The sequence below is a fragment of the Pocillopora damicornis genome, chromosome 12 (genome assembly GCF_964200805.1).
Source record: "Pocillopora damicornis chromosome 12, jaPocDami1.2, whole genome shotgun sequence".
NCBI lineage: Eukaryota > Metazoa > Cnidaria > Anthozoa > Scleractinia > Pocilloporidae > Pocillopora > Pocillopora damicornis.
The window spans coordinates 1,479,865-1,499,967 of record NC_142681.1 but is presented as its reverse complement, the minus strand read 5'-3'; the positions used below and the strand labels follow the sequence as shown (position 1 = coordinate 1,499,967).

At 40.3% G+C, this 20,103-nt stretch overlaps 1 protein-coding gene across 1 annotated transcript in view; it reads left to right on the top strand.

Annotated features, from left to right (window-relative positions):
• LOC113676698 (putative E3 ubiquitin-protein ligase HECTD4) overlaps positions 1–20,103 on the top strand; it is a 34,459-nt gene that overhangs the window by 1,487 nt on the left and 12,869 nt on the right. Inside the window, exons 2-32 of the mRNA XM_089190576.1 lie at positions 23–343; positions 1,164–1,302; positions 2,012–2,345; positions 2,785–2,922; positions 3,566–3,673; positions 4,044–4,178; positions 4,342–4,897; positions 5,397–5,517; positions 5,992–6,084; positions 6,279–6,350; positions 6,868–7,089; positions 7,473–7,712; positions 8,053–8,277; positions 8,558–8,718; positions 9,234–9,400; positions 9,719–10,050; positions 10,214–10,302; positions 10,975–11,189; positions 11,258–11,514; positions 11,992–12,161; positions 12,725–13,035; positions 13,404–13,563; positions 14,132–14,563; positions 14,706–14,984; positions 15,395–15,758; positions 16,304–16,459; positions 16,645–16,811; positions 17,237–17,606; positions 17,981–18,132; positions 18,299–18,524; positions 19,391–19,634. Of these exons, the coding sequence (XP_089046702.1) occupies positions 23–343; positions 1,164–1,302; positions 2,012–2,345; positions 2,785–2,922; positions 3,566–3,673; positions 4,044–4,178; positions 4,342–4,897; positions 5,397–5,517; positions 5,992–6,084; positions 6,279–6,350; positions 6,868–7,089; positions 7,473–7,712; positions 8,053–8,277; positions 8,558–8,718; positions 9,234–9,400; positions 9,719–10,050; positions 10,214–10,302; positions 10,975–11,189; positions 11,258–11,514; positions 11,992–12,161; positions 12,725–13,035; positions 13,404–13,563; positions 14,132–14,563; positions 14,706–14,984; positions 15,395–15,758; positions 16,304–16,459; positions 16,645–16,811; positions 17,237–17,606; positions 17,981–18,132; positions 18,299–18,524; positions 19,391–19,634 (6,956 nt within the window). The remainder of the gene's footprint in view (positions 1–22; positions 344–1,163; positions 1,303–2,011; positions 2,346–2,784; positions 2,923–3,565; positions 3,674–4,043; positions 4,179–4,341; positions 4,898–5,396; positions 5,518–5,991; positions 6,085–6,278; positions 6,351–6,867; positions 7,090–7,472; positions 7,713–8,052; positions 8,278–8,557; positions 8,719–9,233; positions 9,401–9,718; positions 10,051–10,213; positions 10,303–10,974; positions 11,190–11,257; positions 11,515–11,991; positions 12,162–12,724; positions 13,036–13,403; positions 13,564–14,131; positions 14,564–14,705; positions 14,985–15,394; positions 15,759–16,303; positions 16,460–16,644; positions 16,812–17,236; positions 17,607–17,980; positions 18,133–18,298; positions 18,525–19,390; positions 19,635–20,103) is intronic.

Here is a 20,103-nt window from a genome sequence, read left to right as displayed (position 1 = left end):
ATATAGCACTAATCATTTCCAGGTTGTCTGTTCATCTATTTATTCAAGTACTTGACATCCTTCTGCAGCAGAGGACTCCCCTGACCAAGCTGCCTGTTGGTGCTGTACTGAAGAGAATGGTTGAATATGAAAGAAAAGGTTTCTTCAGTGAATCTAGTGTGATACAAACTTCCAGGTTTATCTCTAGCTGGAAATTTGACACAAATTTAACTGAATTTGATGATTCAATAAACAACAGTGACCAGATTAATACTCTTGCTTGTGATGGAAAGTTCTTGTACCATGTTAGTGAAGAAAGTAAAGGGCTTGTCAAGATTGGCACTGGAAAGTGGGGAACTGTAAGGCGAGTGTGATACACAAGTTTATTCTGCACCACCATCTTTAGTTCTTTTAATAAAGATATTATTATTGTGAATATATGTGTACAACTGTACTCAGCAGTGCTATAAGGTTTGGCTCTTAATCATTCTCTTGCCTATAGGGTAAAGTCAGTTTATGAGCCTGGTGGTGCAACTGGTCAGATCTAATTTTGGTTTCTGTGACATGATGTAGCTTCACTCCCATCCATAATTAGTTTGGATACTTCTCCAGAACAATGTCTATGATGCTTTTTAGTCCCTTTCCCCCTTCTCGTGTTGTTAGTTTCCAATCTGTCCATACCATTTGGCAGACCAACACTGAGAGGACCTTAGTTGGGATTAAGTGTTCCATCAAACATTTCTGGGAGTGTGGGAGTATTGCTACTTCCCCAGCTATTGTCACACTTATCTAACAGTTTTTTGTGGCCTGTATGTACTCCTGGGTGGAATGAGGTTCTATGAAAGTTCAGTGTCTTTCTCTTTGAACTCCAAACAGAATACCTGGTCAGGGCTTAAATGTAGAGCTTGTGAACCTGAGAGCATGATATGCCAACCACCAGGCCTTTGCATCTTTTATAATTTCTGAGTAGGTTTACCCAAAGTAGCTTTGCACAGGACTACTCTACTCTACAATTGATATCCATAAATTAGTAAAATTAAAGACAGCCTTAGTAAACCATCATGGGAACCTGAAAGTCACCAAGAGCAGCTTGTAGGAACTTTTTTACTGAAATGGGACATGTATTAACTCAGTCTCTGATTTGATCCTAAGGGTTGAAATGTTTATTTTTTTGGTGCCTACAGGAGTGCTGTTTATGCCAGAAATGCTGATCTAAAGAATGGGTGGCTAACCATTGTACAGGATAGGTTGTTATTTCGACCAAAGCAGTTTGATACCCAACCTGCAAACTTATGTTATGTATTGGATGTAGTGTCCTTGAAGGTAATTTTATCCATAAAATACTAACAAACGTAAGTTTCAGTGTATCCTGTTATCAGTTTTGACAAATTTCATCCCGGGTAAAAGCTTGAAGTAAGTTCTTCCTTACATTGTATTAGGTATGGGTGATGTATTGACAGAGAGACCTTTTTTGAAGATTACATGATTACATTATAAGGAAGCAAGTGAGCTCTAAAACAATGTTAAAGTTACTATAAATTTCTTAATTTAGAGATCCTGATCAGGCTGTTCATATTATTTGAAAACAAATTAAATTTAGCCAGGACCAAATCTTCAGGGAAACAGCTTATTATTAACCCTTAAACTCCCAAGATCTGATTATTAATTTTCCCCTCTAGCTGCCAGACATTTCCTTGTAAATTCCTTAAGAGATTTGGTGTTGGTAGATAAAGATAACATTTTCCACCTGATAATCTTGAGTACTCTCATTATCTGTTTATTGGATAATATAAGGATATTGTAAGGAGATGTTGTATGTTAATCACCGCTGGGAGTTTAATGGTATAATAACTGCACTTAATTTATTAGAAGAGGAACTCTCAAAGAAAAGAAAACATAAATGGAAAGTATAAGTGAAAAACCAAATATTTCAAGACAGTATGAACAAAGAAAAACTACCAAAGAAATGACCATAGCCTGAAATCTGAAAAAAGTCATTCTCCCCTCTTAAGTTTGGTTTTATTTTTATTAGGTCTTACAGACAATAAAGTTTAGGGATGCAGTTGAACCTGGAGCTGATGAAATGCAAACTCTGCAATGCAGAACAATTCAATTACTGAGTGATCAGGTTCATTTATTTTGGCTGTGGTGTTCAACACCAACAGAATCAGCCAGTCAAGAGAATAGAAAAGTGGATTTGTGGTTACAAGAATTCAAACTAGAAGCATGTGATGATAAATTAAAAGCCTCTCCTTGTGGTGAACCAGTTGTTGTGTCAAAGAAGGAGGAACCTCCTTCCTGTTTGTCATCACCATTGCCCGTCAGACATTCACCAACAACACCTACTGGACAAAAAGATGCAGAAGGTGATTCATTACCTTATTTTGGGTGGGGTTTTAATTTACCAATATTAATGATAAGTTTTGAACTAAGGCTTATTCAACTTAAATGTAAATGAAGCCACTTTTACTTGTAATGAGTTTTCACCTCCTCATCTTGGACCTTGTAGTTACAATACATGGTGCAGATGGTACAAACTGCAAATTTTATTTTAAAAAATATTTTCAGTCTTTTCAGTATTTCATCTTGCTATCTCACTCTCTTTTCCAAGGCCCCAAAACATTTTTGAGCTCACCAATCACTGTCACTTCATCACACATATAATTCTCCATATATGACTTCGATAAACATGCACTGTACCAGGCTTAAAAAAAGATAAGTCAAATTGTCATCACTGTTGTAGTCCAATAAAGTGTGTCACATCTCTGACTTTAACTTTGTTGTTTGGTTATGGATGAACTTTAGATATTGTCAGCTGTGGTGTATCAATGGGCACTCTGAAGCAGTCAGCCATGTTTATCAGTGGTGAAACATTGGTTATAGTGGTTCCACACCTTACCAGTCCTTCTGGTCCTATGCTGCTGACACTTAGGGGACAAAAAAGTAAGGCACATAAATTTGTCAACTCACATGTAGGCATTGACCCCCTTTTCTTTTTTAAGAAAATAGATCTCTTTATGAGATATTTGTGTGTTCTGACAAGGTACTTCACAATTTTTTTCTGCTAGAGCGATGTGAGTCACCTTTGTGCAATTTTCAAAAAATAACAATTACAATAATAATTGTAACAATAAGCAAGAATTATTCACCAAAGTGGAGGTGAATAGTGGGGGATGTTTACCAAGCCATGAAGTCGTAAATATCCACCACTTTCAGCAACACTGTGGTGAATAATTGTTTTAATATATACTTAGCACAGATACCAAAACATTAGTTTATTTCTGTCAATATACTGAAAAAATGATTGGAAATTAAACTCTAGATGCACAACTTTGTCAACTGCTTAGAGGAGCATAAAGCTTGCTATTTACCTCCAAACTAGCCAATCAGAGTGTGGGAAAAGTAATGTGTGGTGTATGCTAATAACAATTATTATATGAAAATATAACCAGTAGGCTCTCTCTTTAACAACATGTGTCTTATTTTTTGGAGAGAGTTGAGTGACAAACTTCAATGATAATTTTTGTCTTTGGAGCCTTTTTTTTTTTTGTCTCTGAATTTTTCTGGGTGTTTTTTTCTTTCCCAGGTCCAACAAATTATTGCTTTTCAACTGTGGATGGTTCTTGTGTTAAGCATGAAAGTGTTGTTAACTCAGCTTCATCAAAATGGCAAGATTTAATAGCTCCAGGACTAAGTAAGGACAGTACTTATAGTGAAACTTGTGAGCAGACTTTAAATTAAGCATTAAGTGAGCATCAGCTAAAGTCCTGATTTTGTTTGTAAATGAACCTGTATTTAGTGGAAAGCTCTATTAAGAAGACATGGATACTCAGATCAAATCATCTTGTGAACCTGTGAAGTCATCCAAGCTATTGGCAAACCAGCTTAAGTTGTCAGTGAACTAAACTAGGTTGTTAACAAACCAACATTGTTGTTAGGAAGCTTGCATAAGTTGTTGGCAAAATCATTTAAGTTATTAGCAAACCAACTAAAGACTTACCGAGAAAAAACTTGAAACATGCTAGTTTTAATGTAGACTTATTTTTAAGAAAATCAATTTACAGGTGTCTGTCATGATGTAGTTAACAGTAGGCTGTGGAGTTATTGCTGCAGTCATATTGGTGAATGGGTATCTGGTGGACTTCCATCCTGTAATCAAATATCTCAGCTTCTTGGAACTTCAGGCTCTCAAAGCTCAGGTTAGAAAATTACCCTTAATGGATTTTTGGAAATTCGTTTCTCACAAGACATGTTTAAAAGACAGAGACAACAGGAATAAGTTCAATAAAGCAAGGGGAAGATAAGCACTCACTGTTAGGATTTTAGTTTTTGATAAATTATTTTTTATTTTTTATTTCATAGCTGTAACCACACAAGGTTCAGTTGACCCAGTGGAGGCTTCTTCGCTCCTGGCACATCACATAACATATCTATGCAGACGACAAGATGCTAAGACAAAGGTGGCTTCAACGAAAAATGAAGAGATTCATTTTGGTGATACTTCAGACTTTTGCAACATAAGGCATATCAACAATGTTTTAAATGCTGCCATTACCAATGGCCAACATGATGTTACAATAGCCATGCTAGTTGCTCTGCAAACTCTTATGATACAAGTCAGTGAAAGGGCAAACAAGCTTGATGACAACTCTGTTAAAGGAACAAAACATCTTGTTTGGAAACTGCTTCAGTCTCCTGCTGATTCTGTTGGAGCTGAAATCAAGCTTGAAGCTTTTAAGGTGTTGACAGTTGGTCTGGAAGTGTTTTATTCCACTCCATCAGTGAGGAGTGCTCTACTAATGCTACTATTGTCTGAAGGAGAGTCTTCTTCAGACATGGCAATGCTGTTGAATTTTTTACTCTCAAATTTAACTGAGAACTTAATAAGTCATAAACCTGGGGCATCATCCAACGAAAGGTAGAGTGGTAGTATTTGATAGCCATAAATGACAAATAGTTTTAAGGATCAAACATCAGAAGGGAATAATTATCAAAGATTGTAGGAATAGACAATGACCTCACGATTTTACACAACCATGTGTGTCTGTCTAAGGATACCTAATTTAGAGAAGAGGAAGTGGTAAGGGTCTTCTCACCTTCTGCCCTTCCCCCTCCCCCCACATTCTTAATTTTGGCTATGCTGAGATTAAATTTTGTTCTGGTTGTATGGATGAAGGTGTAGTATAGGACTGACTTTTAAAAACAAAAGGGTTTCTTGAAGACAAGTGTGGAAGAATCATGTTCAGAGGTAGATGAAATGTTTTTTATAGCAGGTAATAGTTATCTTGATTGGATTATATTTTAAGAGAGAACTATATGAAATTCCTGCATTGCACTCCATAACCTGTTTCTGCATTTGTTGTAAACCTGTCAGAGATATTTTGTTGGGTGTATAACAAGTTGCATTGTTTCCTTAGGTTAGCAGAAGATGTGGTCTTTGCTGCTCTGAAAGTATCTGTCAAAGAGTCATGTCACTTGATCATGCAGTGTTGTAGTCTAGAGGATGAACCATTCTGTGCTCTGGTTGCCAAACACCCAGTTAGTCACTTTATTTTATATTACATATAATATTCAGAGGATATCTCTATAATTCCCATTCTTTTAATGAAAATCTTTTGGCTAGAAATTTGATTTTGTTAAGTATAAGATTCCTTTTTCAGAGAAGTGGATAATGCCAAAATTATGATCTGACTATTGTACAGATGTAAGTTGTCAATGGAAGTGTTTTTAACATTTCTGGAGAGTCTGCCTTTGAGTCAACAGTAAGAAAACCGAGTCCAAACTTCTAAAGAAATACATGACAGCAGTAACAAGTTTAATTGAATGAGTTATGTGGTAAAATGAATTCTGTAAAAAAAAAATTAAAATTGAATCAATAGGTTGCATTATATGCTCCAGCTAGTAAAACTATAATTAGGTGCTCATGTAAGCTGGGCAAAGGCAGAGAATAAAGATAAACTTGCATTATGGCTATGAAACTGTTTCAACTGACCTGTTTTGTTTTATACACAGGACCTTTCTCCTGTTCTGCACTATGTAACAACTGTCTTTACAAGAAGCTGGAGAGATTTTGTACTTCCTGAGGAGCAGGAATCAGATGTCAAGGTTAAACATGTCTGTTTCATGTTTCTGTTTCTATCAGCTAACATATAATTGTTAGTGGAGACATACATTCATGATGAGGATATCTTTGATAGCCAGATGAAATTTTACAAGGAATATAGTATTATTGCATGGATGGTCAAAGAGTTATGATAGTTTACTGCCATAATTGATTGTGTGTTTCATTTATTCATTAGGGTTTTGATGACGCAGTAAAACCAGTTGATTGTCAGAAGCTCTCATTAATAGTCCTAGAAGCTTGTCAACAGGTCAGAATGACCACCAATACTTTTTAATTGAGATGCAAATTATAAGTGAGACTTGGAGGAAGTTAGTGGGCACTGAGAGAGATATGATGAACTGGGTCCAGGCTCAACCCCTGCCAGACTCTCAATCATTTCCAAGCCTCTCTCCACCCAGCAGTATCAAAAGTATTGTCAGGGAAACAACTGATGAAATGAAGGGGAGGGAATCTGTTATAGACCAGCATCTCATCCAGGGAGAGTACTTGTAGCAATACCCCTTTCTTACTTCATTCAAATTAAACCAAGATAGGCTGCAACAGTATTTTGGGCCAGCAGGGTTGTAAGACATTGATGTAGAGGTGTTCAGTTTCCCCATAGATAGACGTTCTATTTGAAATGATGGCTTAAACTTCCCCCTATTCCAAACTGAATTTTTCTCCCTTTATGCCCCATTATTTTAAGTTGTTAGTGTAAAGTTTTCTGCAATTAGATTTAAATGATTTCATTCATATCTTTTAATATAGTCTTTTTTTTTCTTTAGATTCTTGATGTTGTTTTAGAAGTTCTTTCCAAGTTGTCAGAGGAGTGCAAAGGAGGAGTAAAATCCAGAGTTGAGGGACTTGAGCATGTAATGAAGGCCACCCTTGTGGGACAGACCCTTCCTATGCTGGCATCAGTTTTGTCCTCTGATAGATGTCTCACTCTGTCCATGGCTAAGAGCTTTCTCCAAAGTGTGACCAACGTAACGGTGACTGCAGCAAGGGTGAGAAAATTAATGAAAGTTATCCGTTTGGTTTTGGCAGTGGTTTTATCAATTTTATCTGGTGATCTGTTAATCAGCAAAAAAGAAAAATTTAAGATTTTTTATGACTTATTTTTCTGGGTCTATACTGAACATACACGCCCTTGATTTGTTCAATCCAATTTTTTATTTCGTTCTATGATTATTTTTATAATAGTTTTTTTCCTCTGTTTTTAATTCAAAAGCTATGGACAGTTTGATTGTGTTATGTTTCCCGTAAGGTGCATGGGTCGTTGGGTTGCTAGTATGACGGCTTATTTCTTTTAAACGATTTCTCTCATGGTTTGTCAGGGAATTCAGTTACGTTTGAAAGCAAATTTCACAAGCCACGTTATTTTTCGCAGGTTGCTCACTTCATATCAGAGTTGAAATCATCCTCACAGGATGATGCTAAAGATGAATGTCAGGCCCCCTCCCCGGAATCCAGTACTTTCTTATCACCATGGTTAAGACCCCGTAAAGTAGAGAGTCCACACCCAGTTAGAGATGCCTACCAGTGCTGTGAAACCGTAGTGTTACCAGGCGTATCATGTCTGTATCTTAACTTTGATCTAAGATGTGCCACTCAGTATGATTACGATAAGGTAGGCCGAGTCACAGAGGTCTGTTCTCGTGCAAAATCCAGTTGAAATCCTTGCTATGACCCCTTCGCCTCACATAAGCTAATTTTAGAGATTTTTTTTTTAGAGTGGAATATATCGGTATGTTTTTCTTCACAAATGTTTGCTCTCTGATCGTGTTTGGTCGAGAAACAGTCGACGATGATGTTTATCTAAGCTTAGAGTTGTACAGAGTTTGGTTGGGTTTTATTCCTGGACGCTTGCCCGCTTAATGACGCAATACTTTAACTTTCAATTCAAGAATGTTGAGAGCGTCTTTTTTAGTAAAAAGATGAACAAATGTTTTTAACCATCCTTCTACTAGGTACTTGTATACGCTGGCAATAACACAAATGGTCGCAAAGTTGCAGAGTTTGGTGGCAACTCGCATGGCGCAGGTAGCAGAGGTGTTGTGCAGATGGGATGGCCAAAGGAACCTCTCAAGGTGGAGGGTGATGCAGTCACTATCTCATTCCAAGTGAAGAGTTCACGAGAGCGTAACACCCCAGATGTTGCTGTGTGGGGATTCAGTTGCATTGTAAGCACAAAGGTAGGTCAGTTTTTCTCACATTCAGTTACATAGAAATGCGAAGGTCCCGTAGGAACTTAGAGACCCAGAGACAAACGCAAAAGATCCGGGAAGCTACTGTTAAAAATCTGCCATCCCCATAACCATTCCAATCTCTCTGGTCCTTTCAACTTGAAACTTGAAGTTACAGTTGCAAAGATGCAGTTGATTTTAGTTTTTCATCCTATCGGTTTAGAGGGTGGTGCGAGTTTCCCCAGAACAATGGAATATCTCTTCCACATCAATGCCCTTTTCTTTTCAGGAGTATAAGGAAGAACCTTCCACGCTGTTGTTCTTTGACGACCTGTACCTAAGCCTCTCATTACTCACCCATAGTCTGCTGAAGGTTAGGTACCAGGGCCCAGCAAATACGGAAGCCGAAGATGCTTGCCAACATTTACTCGATTCTAAATTGTTACAAAGGTGAGAGGACTCCTCCAGATATACTATACTCCGTGTTGATGTCGTGTAACCTAGTTGTGAGAATGATTTGAGAATCGTTTCGAGAAAACCGATAAGTGATGTAGGTCTGTTTGAAAGTGATTCGATGTATTACTTGACATGCAAATACGGCATACTTCTCTGTTTTGTGTTGATTGGAGCGGCCCAATCTGCGAAATCGTGTTTGATTTGACACCAACTTTGTTACACCCCACTAACTGTGGCACCTGGCCCCCTGTTCCCCAAAAACGTGGAGTTACACCTGGAGCTTGATAGCCGAGGTTAAACAGGAGTTAGGAGATTTGACACCAACCTTGTAGCCCTGGGTAACCGTGATACCCCTTGTAAACTTGAAGGTCTACCAGGACTTTGAGAATTAGGAGGTACCCTAGAGGAGCTCAAAGGGAAGCTTAACATTAACCTTGTTAGCCCCATACGGCTTAGATGTAATAGGACCTCTTGATATACTTGAATGCTTTTTCCTGCCTTTCCTGCAGGTGTGTGTGGCCAACCTCAGCTGACGCATCGACAGCATCAGGAACGTGTGGTACAGCCATTACAGTTGAATCAGAGAAGAGTTCTCCTTCTAGTCTTGAAAGTGTTTCATCGAAGCCGAGCGTTAAATTGTCTCCAGACCTTTTGAAACGTCTGAGAGTTGCCTCAGGTAAGAGTCATAAGGAATAACGGATTTTGGAACGAAACAATTTCGCTTTATTTCAAGACATTTTTCCTTGTCTTATTGCGATATTTGTTTGTTACTCAATTTCGTCGGGAAATTGATATATTCAAGCAACTTTTCAAATATGTGATGTAGGCTTTAAGTCCAGGAGGTTTTAATGTCTTGCCTTAAGCACGCATCCGATATTCTCCAAAGCCAAAAGAAAAGGGCCGGAAATGAGTTAAAAAGAGAACTCGGAACGTTGCAGAGCGAAGATCAAGTGTCACTTTAAGCAAATAATTGTTTTTCTTATCCTCTATTAAGGTATTCTGGCCCCCACTCTCCGCCCCAGCCTACAGCAAGCCATACTACCAGAAGCCATCGAGGAAGTAGTGGTTCGGTGTGCGATTAACCATTTAGGACTCAGTAAGACTGTTAATGGTCTGGAGCTTCTTCAGGCGACGGAGACAGATGGTGAGGAGTACAGTTACCTATGTGACGTGATGCGGGAGGTGTACAATCGGCTGAACGGTCTGATCAGACAGCTACAGACTATGGCGGAGATGGAGCAGAAGTGGGCTCACGAGATGGAAGATGTACGTAGTGGAATCCTGCAGCCGAGTGCTGCCTTCTTCGATGAATTCCACCTGCAAGAGGTATCATGCTCGGTGTATCTCACTTTTGATTTGTCAAAGCGAAGGCGCCTCTTTTAGCAAAGTTATTTAAAATTCTCAGAGAAGCGTGATGGCCTACTTTCAATCGATAAAGTAGTCGATGTACTGTTTTTAAGTGAGGCGTATTTCTCATTTTGTTTCACAGGCCAAGAGTAAGGAGCTTGAGTTACTGTGTTCACTGAAAAATGTTGAGTTTGATCCCATAGAGCAAGAAAAATCGGTGGGCAAACTGATGTGAGTAGAAGAATATGATCAAGATAGAAATTTTGATATTCCTGTTTTGGATTTCAAAGATAAAGAGAAAATTAAAGAGGATCGATAGGATTTCTAACAGGTCCCTACACTGAGAAGTGAAGGGACCTCCGCCTCTGTCCTACAAGAAACGGATAAGCACCAGAGCATGCTTCTCGCACCTGACAGTTGTCTTAGTTGGCTGTCAGGCCTACGAAGTGTGCCAAAGCAACCCAGGATCTAAGTGAAGTTTTATAGCGTTGTGCCTTGATAAGACTTTCATTTAGACCTGAAACAATTCGTAACATCGATCGAATACTAATTCTAACCCCCAACGTCTTCAACGTAGTCTTTTGACCCTTTCACCCTTTAGAGTAACTGGTTTTTAACTTATCCTTACAGTACCACCCATTGATTAAATACAACTGTCATGAAAATAACTGAAATGATCACCACTTTAGGAAGCTACTGATTTTCAAACAAATTCTCCTTGTCTGAACTAGAGGAAATTTAAAGAGAACAATTTGGATAATACGAATGCCTGTGCAAGGGTGTATAGGCTTATTCTTGTTTGGGGAAATGCGACCCAATGATGTTCCCCTGTCGGGTCACCGTGTTGGCAGGAACCCTGGGTGCTTAACTCTTCACTGTTGTTTTGTGTTTCTCTCTTCTCAGAGAGCGGCTGGATACAGAAGCAAGAGCAGAACCCCAACAGGCTAAAAACGGTCTGAATGTGATGCCAGTCACCAAGAAGTTTCTATTTTCTATTATGGAGTGTGCAGAGCTTCTTTGTAATGTGACTATTGAAGCGAGCCGGAAGAAACCTGTTCCAGAGAGAACTATATCGCACTGTAGCTTTGCACCGGATCACGGTCAACAATCGAAACAAGGTACGTTTGTCAACCGTTTTAATCGTCTCTGTTCTTAACTCTCATCGGTATTTATGTTTTGTTATTAGTTACCTCCAAGGACGAGAACCTTGCTCCTTCTTCGCCGCTTCTCAGTCGCTCATTTTCAGCACCATCCACCCTGGATCAATCTACGTCACTTCAGGAAGGCATACATGACATACGTAGATTGCAGCGCTGGAGAACGAACGTTCAAAAGAAGCACAGTCGGGTTTCATCTGAAAATCAGACGGATTCTGATGCAAGAACTTTTGTTTCGACTGTGGCCGAGATTTTCACTTTTATTGGCAGCAATCCAGACAAAGCTGTAAGTAGGGGAATTTCTTGTGAAGGCCGAGTTTACTGCATTCGTTGATAAACTGTTGTAAAAGGCAAAGGGTATTTCTTTTGAGTATTGAAAACCAAAACCATATCAATCGCATCGGTCTATCAGAGCGAAGAATAATGTTTCAAGGGGGCAAAGAGAACTTAAAAGTAAAACAAGCAAACTTCTTGATGTGGGGGGAAGCTCTTCGAGTCAAACTGATCACAGTGTACAGTAAAGTGAGCTCAATGCAGTCCGAATTACTTTCGATTGTAAACTGGAAATTGCGTGAACAATACGTTGATTCCTACGCGAGCGTTTATGATCGGGTAATGATGGACGTTGAGAGTTTCCATACCCCGAAAAAAGGTAATAGTTTATTGATCCCTGCCGACAGAGTAAGCCAAGTCTATCAATAAGCTCTGCTGATTTCAATTTTTTTGTGGTATTTGCGAAACTTATTTCCTTACTCTTCGTCAGGTGACTTGTTCCAGTTTCCTCGCTGCAGCTCGAGTCCGGAATGAGCGAGGGTTGGACCGAGTGCACGCTCTCCAGTGTATGATAGAGCTGGTTACAGTTTGCTCCCGACTTGGTTTGCATTTGCCTTATGTGATGACTGCTGTGGCTTCCATTCTTGCTCAAGGACCAAGGTGAGCATTGATATATTTCCCTGGTAAAGCGCGCTGTAGAAAGTATTCACTAACTCAGTGGGTGCTTAGTGAGTCTTGAAACATGGTTCGTGACATGGCTAAGTGGCCTTCAATCGAAAACCATGCCATGAGTTTTGTAGGTGTAACAACCTAACTTTGTGCAAACCAGATGTAGACTTTATTTTGCGCAGAATGTACAAATCAAGAACGAAGATACTGAATCGCCGAATTTAAAAGTCGTAATGGGCAGAAAGATAGATTTTGCAAAGTTATTTTGTGCGATTATGTCATGGTACCGGAAAGAAAGGTTGTTCAGCCGTCTTTTATGTGATACACAGCAGTAATTTTGTACGGTCCTTGCCATCAGTTTGTGCCGTACTTTATTATCATTTCAGGGGGTCATCTTTTCTGCGTAGCTTCGCATGTGTTAAAAGAAAACAAGATCTGCCCATTCTAACACTGCAAACCCCCTTGCTGCACTCAAAGTTGTTAAAATTTATCTAGATAAACCATGCCTTAGAAGTGCGCATCCTCAAGCATCCGTGTGTCAATTTTTGTTTCAGGCCTGAGGAGCTTAAATGCGGAGGCATTGTGCGAGAGGTTCGCGACATGTTCTCTGCTGCAGTCCAAGCCGTTGTCCAGAGGGCGTCCTCTGAGCCAGAAGTGTATCGTGACAGCGCATTAGTGCTCTCTGTCTGTCCGTTCTCATGGCACGAAGAGCGCTGTGTAATGAGGAGTGGTTTAGTGTATCTGTTGGATAAACTGTGTTCTATCAGAAGCAAAAAGACTGACACAGCATTGAATTTATCAGCTATGGCTTGGGCTGGCTTTCAAGTGCTTTTGGATCGGATAGTTCAGTGGGAGAATGGTAAAGGTAAGAAGTTAATCTTCGCTTATGTTGCAAATTGGCCTCTGATGGTTTTAGTTTCCTTGACATCCATCTTTTGGACTCGTCATTCATCATGCGTAACCTCCCTCTCCTACTCCCCTCTGCTTCACTTGAAGAACAATGAGGGTGACCTCCTGGCTTCAACACTTATCGCGAGGCAATGCCAACTTTGCTGAAAGTACGTTGTATAAGATCAGATAAGAAATTTTCGGTAACATCAGTTGGTATGAACTTTCACAAGGAAAGTAAAACCCAGTTGTAAGTGATGGAGAGAAGGTTAAACCACCCATGTCTTGTCAATCAACTGCAAATTTTGTGTGAAACTGCACAATGGTTTCTATTTTTCTGTTTAGATTTCTGCCTTGGTGCTATTGAGTGGTCTGGCTTAGCCCATCAAGTGTCCAGTCTGTTGTCGAACTACCTCAGTTGTGTATTTGAGGAGGGCCGTAAGGACGGTGTCTCTTCTAGAGACGCTCTGCAGTACGTCATGGAATTGTTACACGGAATTAGCAGGTCAGTTGATTACTCGGTTAATTACTCAATATCTGAGGTTACAGCAAATTTCAGTCGAGTATTGTCAGTGTAATCCGGTATTGTGATGGTTTTTGTTTACTACGTTTGACGGGTGGTCTCAAAACTCGCGCTACTTTCCCTACGATCACGCACTCCTTTTCCGGAGGGAGCGTCTGAAGGAAAATAATTTTATCGCAGGTTATGTTCTGCCTCCTTAGCTAATCAAATGCAATACTATAAAAGATTGGGCATGCGCAATTTCGTGTGAAAGTACCGAAATGACAAACTCACATCTTAAAACCTATTCAACTCTCAGGAGCGATTCACACGTTACATCTTCCGATATTAATATATTACTCAGCGAACAAGTAGTGTGAATACACCAAGATATCTTCAAAAGGGTGTTCTCTTGAAATGACAACAGATTCTCTGAACTAATTTACAAGGAACTGTAGAGCTGGTTGAGGGGAGAATCTCCATTCTCATCGTGGCACCTAAAGGATTAAGCTGACTGGAGTATCACAGAGTGATTAAGATTACTCAATGTTTGTTTTCTTCTGGAAATTAGGAGCAAACTAGGAGACGGGATTCTTCGTGAGCCACGCACCATCTCCACCCTCCTATCGCTACTACTGGATCGCGAAGCGCCTCCTAAACTAATACTTATTGTGCTCAAACTCTGCTGCTTGGCCTTACCATTGATGAGCGCCAAGAGCTGCGAGGAAGTAGAGTTACCCTCCTCAGCCAAGCTATATTTTGGAGAGAAACATGAAAAGAGCCTTGAAGGGAGCTCAGTGGTTAGAGTAGCTAAACTGTTTCTTGCTAAGCTGGGTGACTTTTTGCTGCCTTCACTGAGTCCGGAAAGGGAGGAAGATCAGGAAGAAGAAGTGGATGAATATGACGACAGTGAGATCGCACACAAAGATGAAGACAGCATGTGTGTGTATGTACATAAACGAGATGATCAACCGGCTCATGAAATTGTTCGGAAGGTTCTCAGGTACAGTGTAAAAACAACTTTGATTTAAGTGTCGAAAGAAATCTAGGATTTGAATGGAAATGTACTGATGCAACTGACTGACTTTGGAAGAGTGTTACTAACTAGATCGCTAGTCTAACAACATTTGTATTTTCTCACTCAGTATGATCAGTATGGGCTTTTTCTTTGTTGTTGGACACGGTTCGGAGTTGGAACGCGCGGTCAAGCTTGACCAAGAGCTGACCGAGTACGGACAAGGTGTTCTTCTCACCGACACTTTGTCAGAGTGTTTAAAGAAGGCGGCTGAATGGGCTCAGAAAGGACTTGTGGTCAGTATAGGCCCTGCTGCCTTGGCAGAAGGAGATGGAGGACAAGGAATACCTTTAGTGGGATCCGGAGACCCAGAGAGAGTCTGTAAAGCCAGGAACAGCCGTCTGTCAAGGTTCGTCTGATTTACTCAGCAGTTCAGGAGTCATTACTTGCCAACTCTCTCGTTAACAAATCTTATCTTAAAGAGAGGCATGGCGGAATGCAGTAAGAAGTAAGAAGAATTTCGAGGTCGTTTTACTGTCAGAAAAAGCGTTTATTAACTGTTAAAGTAATTCCATTGTGTTGCATTGCGCATCCTTTCTCGGTCGCACTGGTAGCACTTGCACATCAACGCCGAAGGGGAAGTCCGTCCTTTTCAATTTTCCTCCCATACATTGTTAATGTCTTATCTCCCAATATTTATATGTATGCTTTTCCACTAATGGTTGGGTTTTGCCAAAAAAAAAAATCATTTTTTTGTAATTGGCTTCTTTTTATCTCCCAATGACTTTGTCTTTTTAACTCAGAGTTTTTTTTTTACAGAACCGAAACCAGCCGTCCATTCATCAGTGGTCAAGTAGCTCACACCATGGCTTCTGAAGTGATCTCTTTGTTGCACGGGTTCTTAACGCATTCTACCTCTGAGACCGCTAAGATATGGGCCTCTTCTGTGCGAGATGTGTTGTGCGAGGCGCTTAATTATGTGCCCGACTTGGTTAGGACCCTGGAAGCGGAAGGAAGGATCTCATCAGACGGGCCCCAAACGGCTCTCAAAGAACTGGATTCCGAAGATGATGAGAAGACTGGTCATGAACAAGAGTGGATTTTCAAAGCTAGGAGCATTATGGCGTCTCTCTGTGCTGTGGGTGGTTTTGGCCAAAGTATCCACCCAGGTTGCACAGTTCTGGTAAAGAATTAAGCTCGGAGTCGTAACTTTCCCCTCTACCTTTTTCACATTTCGATCAAAGTTAAACGTGAGAAGTTTGCGTCTTATTAGGATAGCACCTGTTTACTGGATACTGTATCAATCTGGGATTTGAAGGTGAAAGGGTTATGATATTACTAGTTTATCTCATTTGAATGAGACATCAATAAAAGATAACACAAAATTAGGAGGCTGGATTATGCTGTTATGTGATTTCAAGCTTTTTGCAGAAGTGTATTAAAATTGTCTCCCGCTGGTGCTAAAGAGTTAGAGTCGCGATAGCCTAAAAGTAAACGCACTGGACTCTAAAGGTCCGTCAGGTTTGAACTTGGGCCTGGGACGTTGTGCTACGTTCTTGATAATTCTCACAGTGATTCTGTCCACGAAGGAGTACAAATTGGATAACACTGAACTATCATCAGCCTCCCTGGTAGCCCAAGCAATTTTTATTACGAATGACCTTATTATAATTTGACTTCTTATCGATGCTTTGGGCATAAAATTTACTTGCTCTTTCTTTCTTGCAGATCACCGGAGAAGACATGGTACGTACAACTGGAGAAGTTGTCAGTGTGTCCGAGAGACAGGGCGTGGCTACGGTACTTCTGGACAAGGGAGGGGAAAGCTACAGCGATAGGGTACAGGAGATACCACTGGCGAGGCTCGAAGTTGCCAACGCTCAGGTATATCTCCGTTCTTTAAGGCCTTCGAAGCAATTTAAGTTTTTTGCCTCAAGAGACCTCAATTCAAATCGATTTGATAGAGTTTTGTAATTTTTACTGCGCAGCTTTTATTCAAAGTTATCAAAAGTTTAACGCTCTTTTTGATCCGCATGCTCTTTTTAACTAAAAAGTTCCTCTCCGTCTAGGTTGTGTATCTTACCGAGTTGTCCATGGAACAACAAACTGTCGCTGCTTTGCTTACTATTTTAAATTCGAAAGAAATAACTTTTGATCAGCTTTTGGAGGCAGACAAAAATGAGAAAGTTGTTCCTCCCTCACCCGCAGCAAGAATTCTGGCGGAAATGAAAACAAGGTCAGTGAAGTTGACTTCTTCATTTCGTGTTTATGATGCTTTCAATTGCTCGTGTAAGTCACTGTTTATTGTGTGATCCTCTATGCATTCAGCTGTATGAAACAATTTTCCTGTCTTAACATGCCTGCCCGTCTTACATTCCTGATATAATGTAACGCGTGTGCCAAAGATGTTATTTACAATTTTCTTTTCCGCTATGGTGTGCTGCGTGCGTCACAACTTTTAATTGTTTTCCCGCCATGTAACAGTGATTAAAGTTCCTAAAGTCGCCATTAGATTGGTCACTCGTGCGTACAAAACCAATTTCTTACTCTTATTTGTGAGATAATGACCAATTATTGAATGATTTTACTCTGTCAAAAACTTGACACGTTCTTTTTAGTGTTTCCTTATTGATTACTGCCTCTCGATCTTTCACTTTTCAGAGCAAGTATGGTGCTATCTGCCCAGATGCATGACTCATCATTTATCACGGCCATTTTATCAAACCCGTCTTTCGAGCTCATCTCTAGATTATCAGGAGAGTGCGATCCAGGCTTAAGACTGCCTGTAATACAGAAACACTGCCAGCAGCTGCGAAAACTCTTCAAAGACTTCGTCAAACCAGAGCCACCCAAGAAAGTAACCAAGATCGAAAAAAAGATAGTGCTCGACGGAAGTCAGGTCTTCCCTCCCGTGCGGGGATGCGTTTTTACCGAGGGACACACCTGTGTTCACTTCATGGATGACCCTACGGCAGGTTCCGGACTTCCGAGGGGGTTGTTTGTTTATGCAAGTTCTCCGTTACCTCAAATGGTATGTAAAGTTATTTTCAATTGCTTGTCTATAATATCCAGTGTGCTTTTGTAGTGATTGGTCATTTGGATTAGTTTGGTTATGGTATTACTTCGTGGTGATCCTTGACTTCTACGTTGAGGCCATCTTCTTTTCCACGCATGTCCTTATTATCACGAGCCTCTCGAGTGAACGAATTTCAAACGATGAAATTCTACGTGCGCAGTATAGTTGTTAACCTACTTAGGTACACTTAGTACTCGTGAAGTTCTGTGCACTATAGAAGAGCAGAGTGGAACATCACTGTTCAGTGGAAATGGAAATGGAATATTTTCTCGTTTTTCGTCAGTAGTGTTGTTGAACCGCTTGGCTAACTACAGCTTTTTTTTTTTTAGGCACCATCCTTTTACTGGGAAATCGAACTGTGCTCCCTAGGGGACAAGGAAGAACCGGAACCGGGTCCTTGTATTTCCGTGGGATTTGCTCCTAAGACAGATCAGCCTGCTAGTGGCTGGGTAAACCCCGTGGGCTCTTGCCTCCTACACAGGTTTGCTCTATTTGAGTTACTTTTACGTCTCGTGGGGTGCTGTTACCTGTGGGTTTGGCTTCTGTTTTTTTTTTTTGCTTTTTTGTTTTTTTTCAGTTATGTTTTTTCTTTAATCAAACATACTTGCAAGAACTTAATGTCGTCTCATGGTTTTGAATATTAACAGCAATGGCCGTGCAGTGCTCTACAGAACAGGTGGGCTCCTTCAATGGAAAACTGTCTCGCTAAATATCGTGATGAAAGAAAGAGACGTCATTGGGTGCGGATATAAAAGAGCTGAAGATCAGGCCGATCGGGGAATGGTGTATTTCACTTGCAATGGCGAACGGTTGGCAGAAGGCGTAGACGGGGTGCAGACTGGTCTGTGGCCTGTACTTCACATTCAGAAGAAGGTAACACACCGTAACCCTTTGACCATCTAACTCCCAAGATCTGCTTGTTAATTCTCCTCTCTAGAAGCCACGAACTTCCTTGTGAATTAGTTACGAGAATTTGGTGTTAGATCAGGATAAAAACTTCCTCCTGATAAGTTTGATTATTCTCATTACCTGTTTGTTGGATAATGTTTGGATATCGTGGGGAGAAGTTGTAAGTCAATCACTTCTGGGAGTTGAAGGGTTTAATGATAATATAACGAGAATACTCACATCTATCAATGTAGAGGTTGTTATCTTGATCCGACAACAAATTCTAGTACCTAATTTACAAGATGTGTAGCAGCTAGAGGAGAGACTTAACGATCAGATCTTGGGACGTAAAAGGTGTCTAGAACCAGCATCTAAGTTCTCCTTATATTATCAGCCCTGAGTCACTTGTCAAGGTCACAAGAATAAGAGAAATGATCACTAACTGAGGAAGTTCTTCATTGTTTAGCAAGTTCTCCCTGTCTGCACCTTGGGAAATGTATAGAGAACAGTATGGAGAATGTGCATACTGATGTTAGCTAATTCTCTTTTTGAAAAAATGGCCTATTTTTATAACATTTGCATGGAGCGAAACTTGAATTTCGGAATACATTTCATTCGTCACCGGTTGATTTCCGCAGTGAGCAACCATCAGGTCAAGGGACAATTGTCGAGGCATAACTCCAGCTTAAGTGGAAACTCGAGAATCACATGGAGTAATTTTAGGAAAGAATAAAAGATTCATCCTGACAGGTTTTTGTTGTATTTTTAATCGAATCTATTCCTCTACTGATCGGTTCCAACCATTACCCTGGGTCATACATATTGTCTAACTTTACTCTCCATTCCCATAGAATGTACGTGTTCGTGTGAACTTCGGTTCTCGGTCGTTCCTCTACGAAGAGGGTTCCAAACACCGTTTGGCGGCCGACTTGTGGAGTGACTCGTTAGTGGACGTCAGACAGGGATTCACTGAGCTTCCGTTTGCTCTCGAACCTGACCAGGATGAGGAGATAAAAGGACAAAAGCCTCCTAAAGTTTGTAAACCCTCGCCACCTACACCTGCACCATTAGATATCCCGAAAGACTCAGCTAAAGGTTAGTTAATGGTTAGTGGAGGTGACATTTCTCGGTTTTTGTGTAGCGCCCAAGTATACATGACAGGCAAGTGCAGTCACCTTCAAAGTTTGCTAAAGCTGTTACTCAGCGTGCGCGTAGTTGCATCGTTAAACAATGCTACACTGTCAGTAGTCAAACGTCTATTACTTGAACTGGTTTAGTCTCAGCCAGAATTAACACCGTGATATTGATGTAGACTATGACTACGACGATGACAATGACGAGACGTTAACAATGACGACGACGATGACGACGAAAGGAACGGTGATGATGATGATGATGACAACCGTGACGACATCAATATTATGACGAAAGTGACCATAACAAAAACGGTTACGTGTTAAAGGTGACGATGACGATATCAAAAAACTGAATAAAGACAATACAGATAATTAATGGTTACCTAACGACATCCTTTCATCAAGCTTATTCAAAAATGTCAAACTAA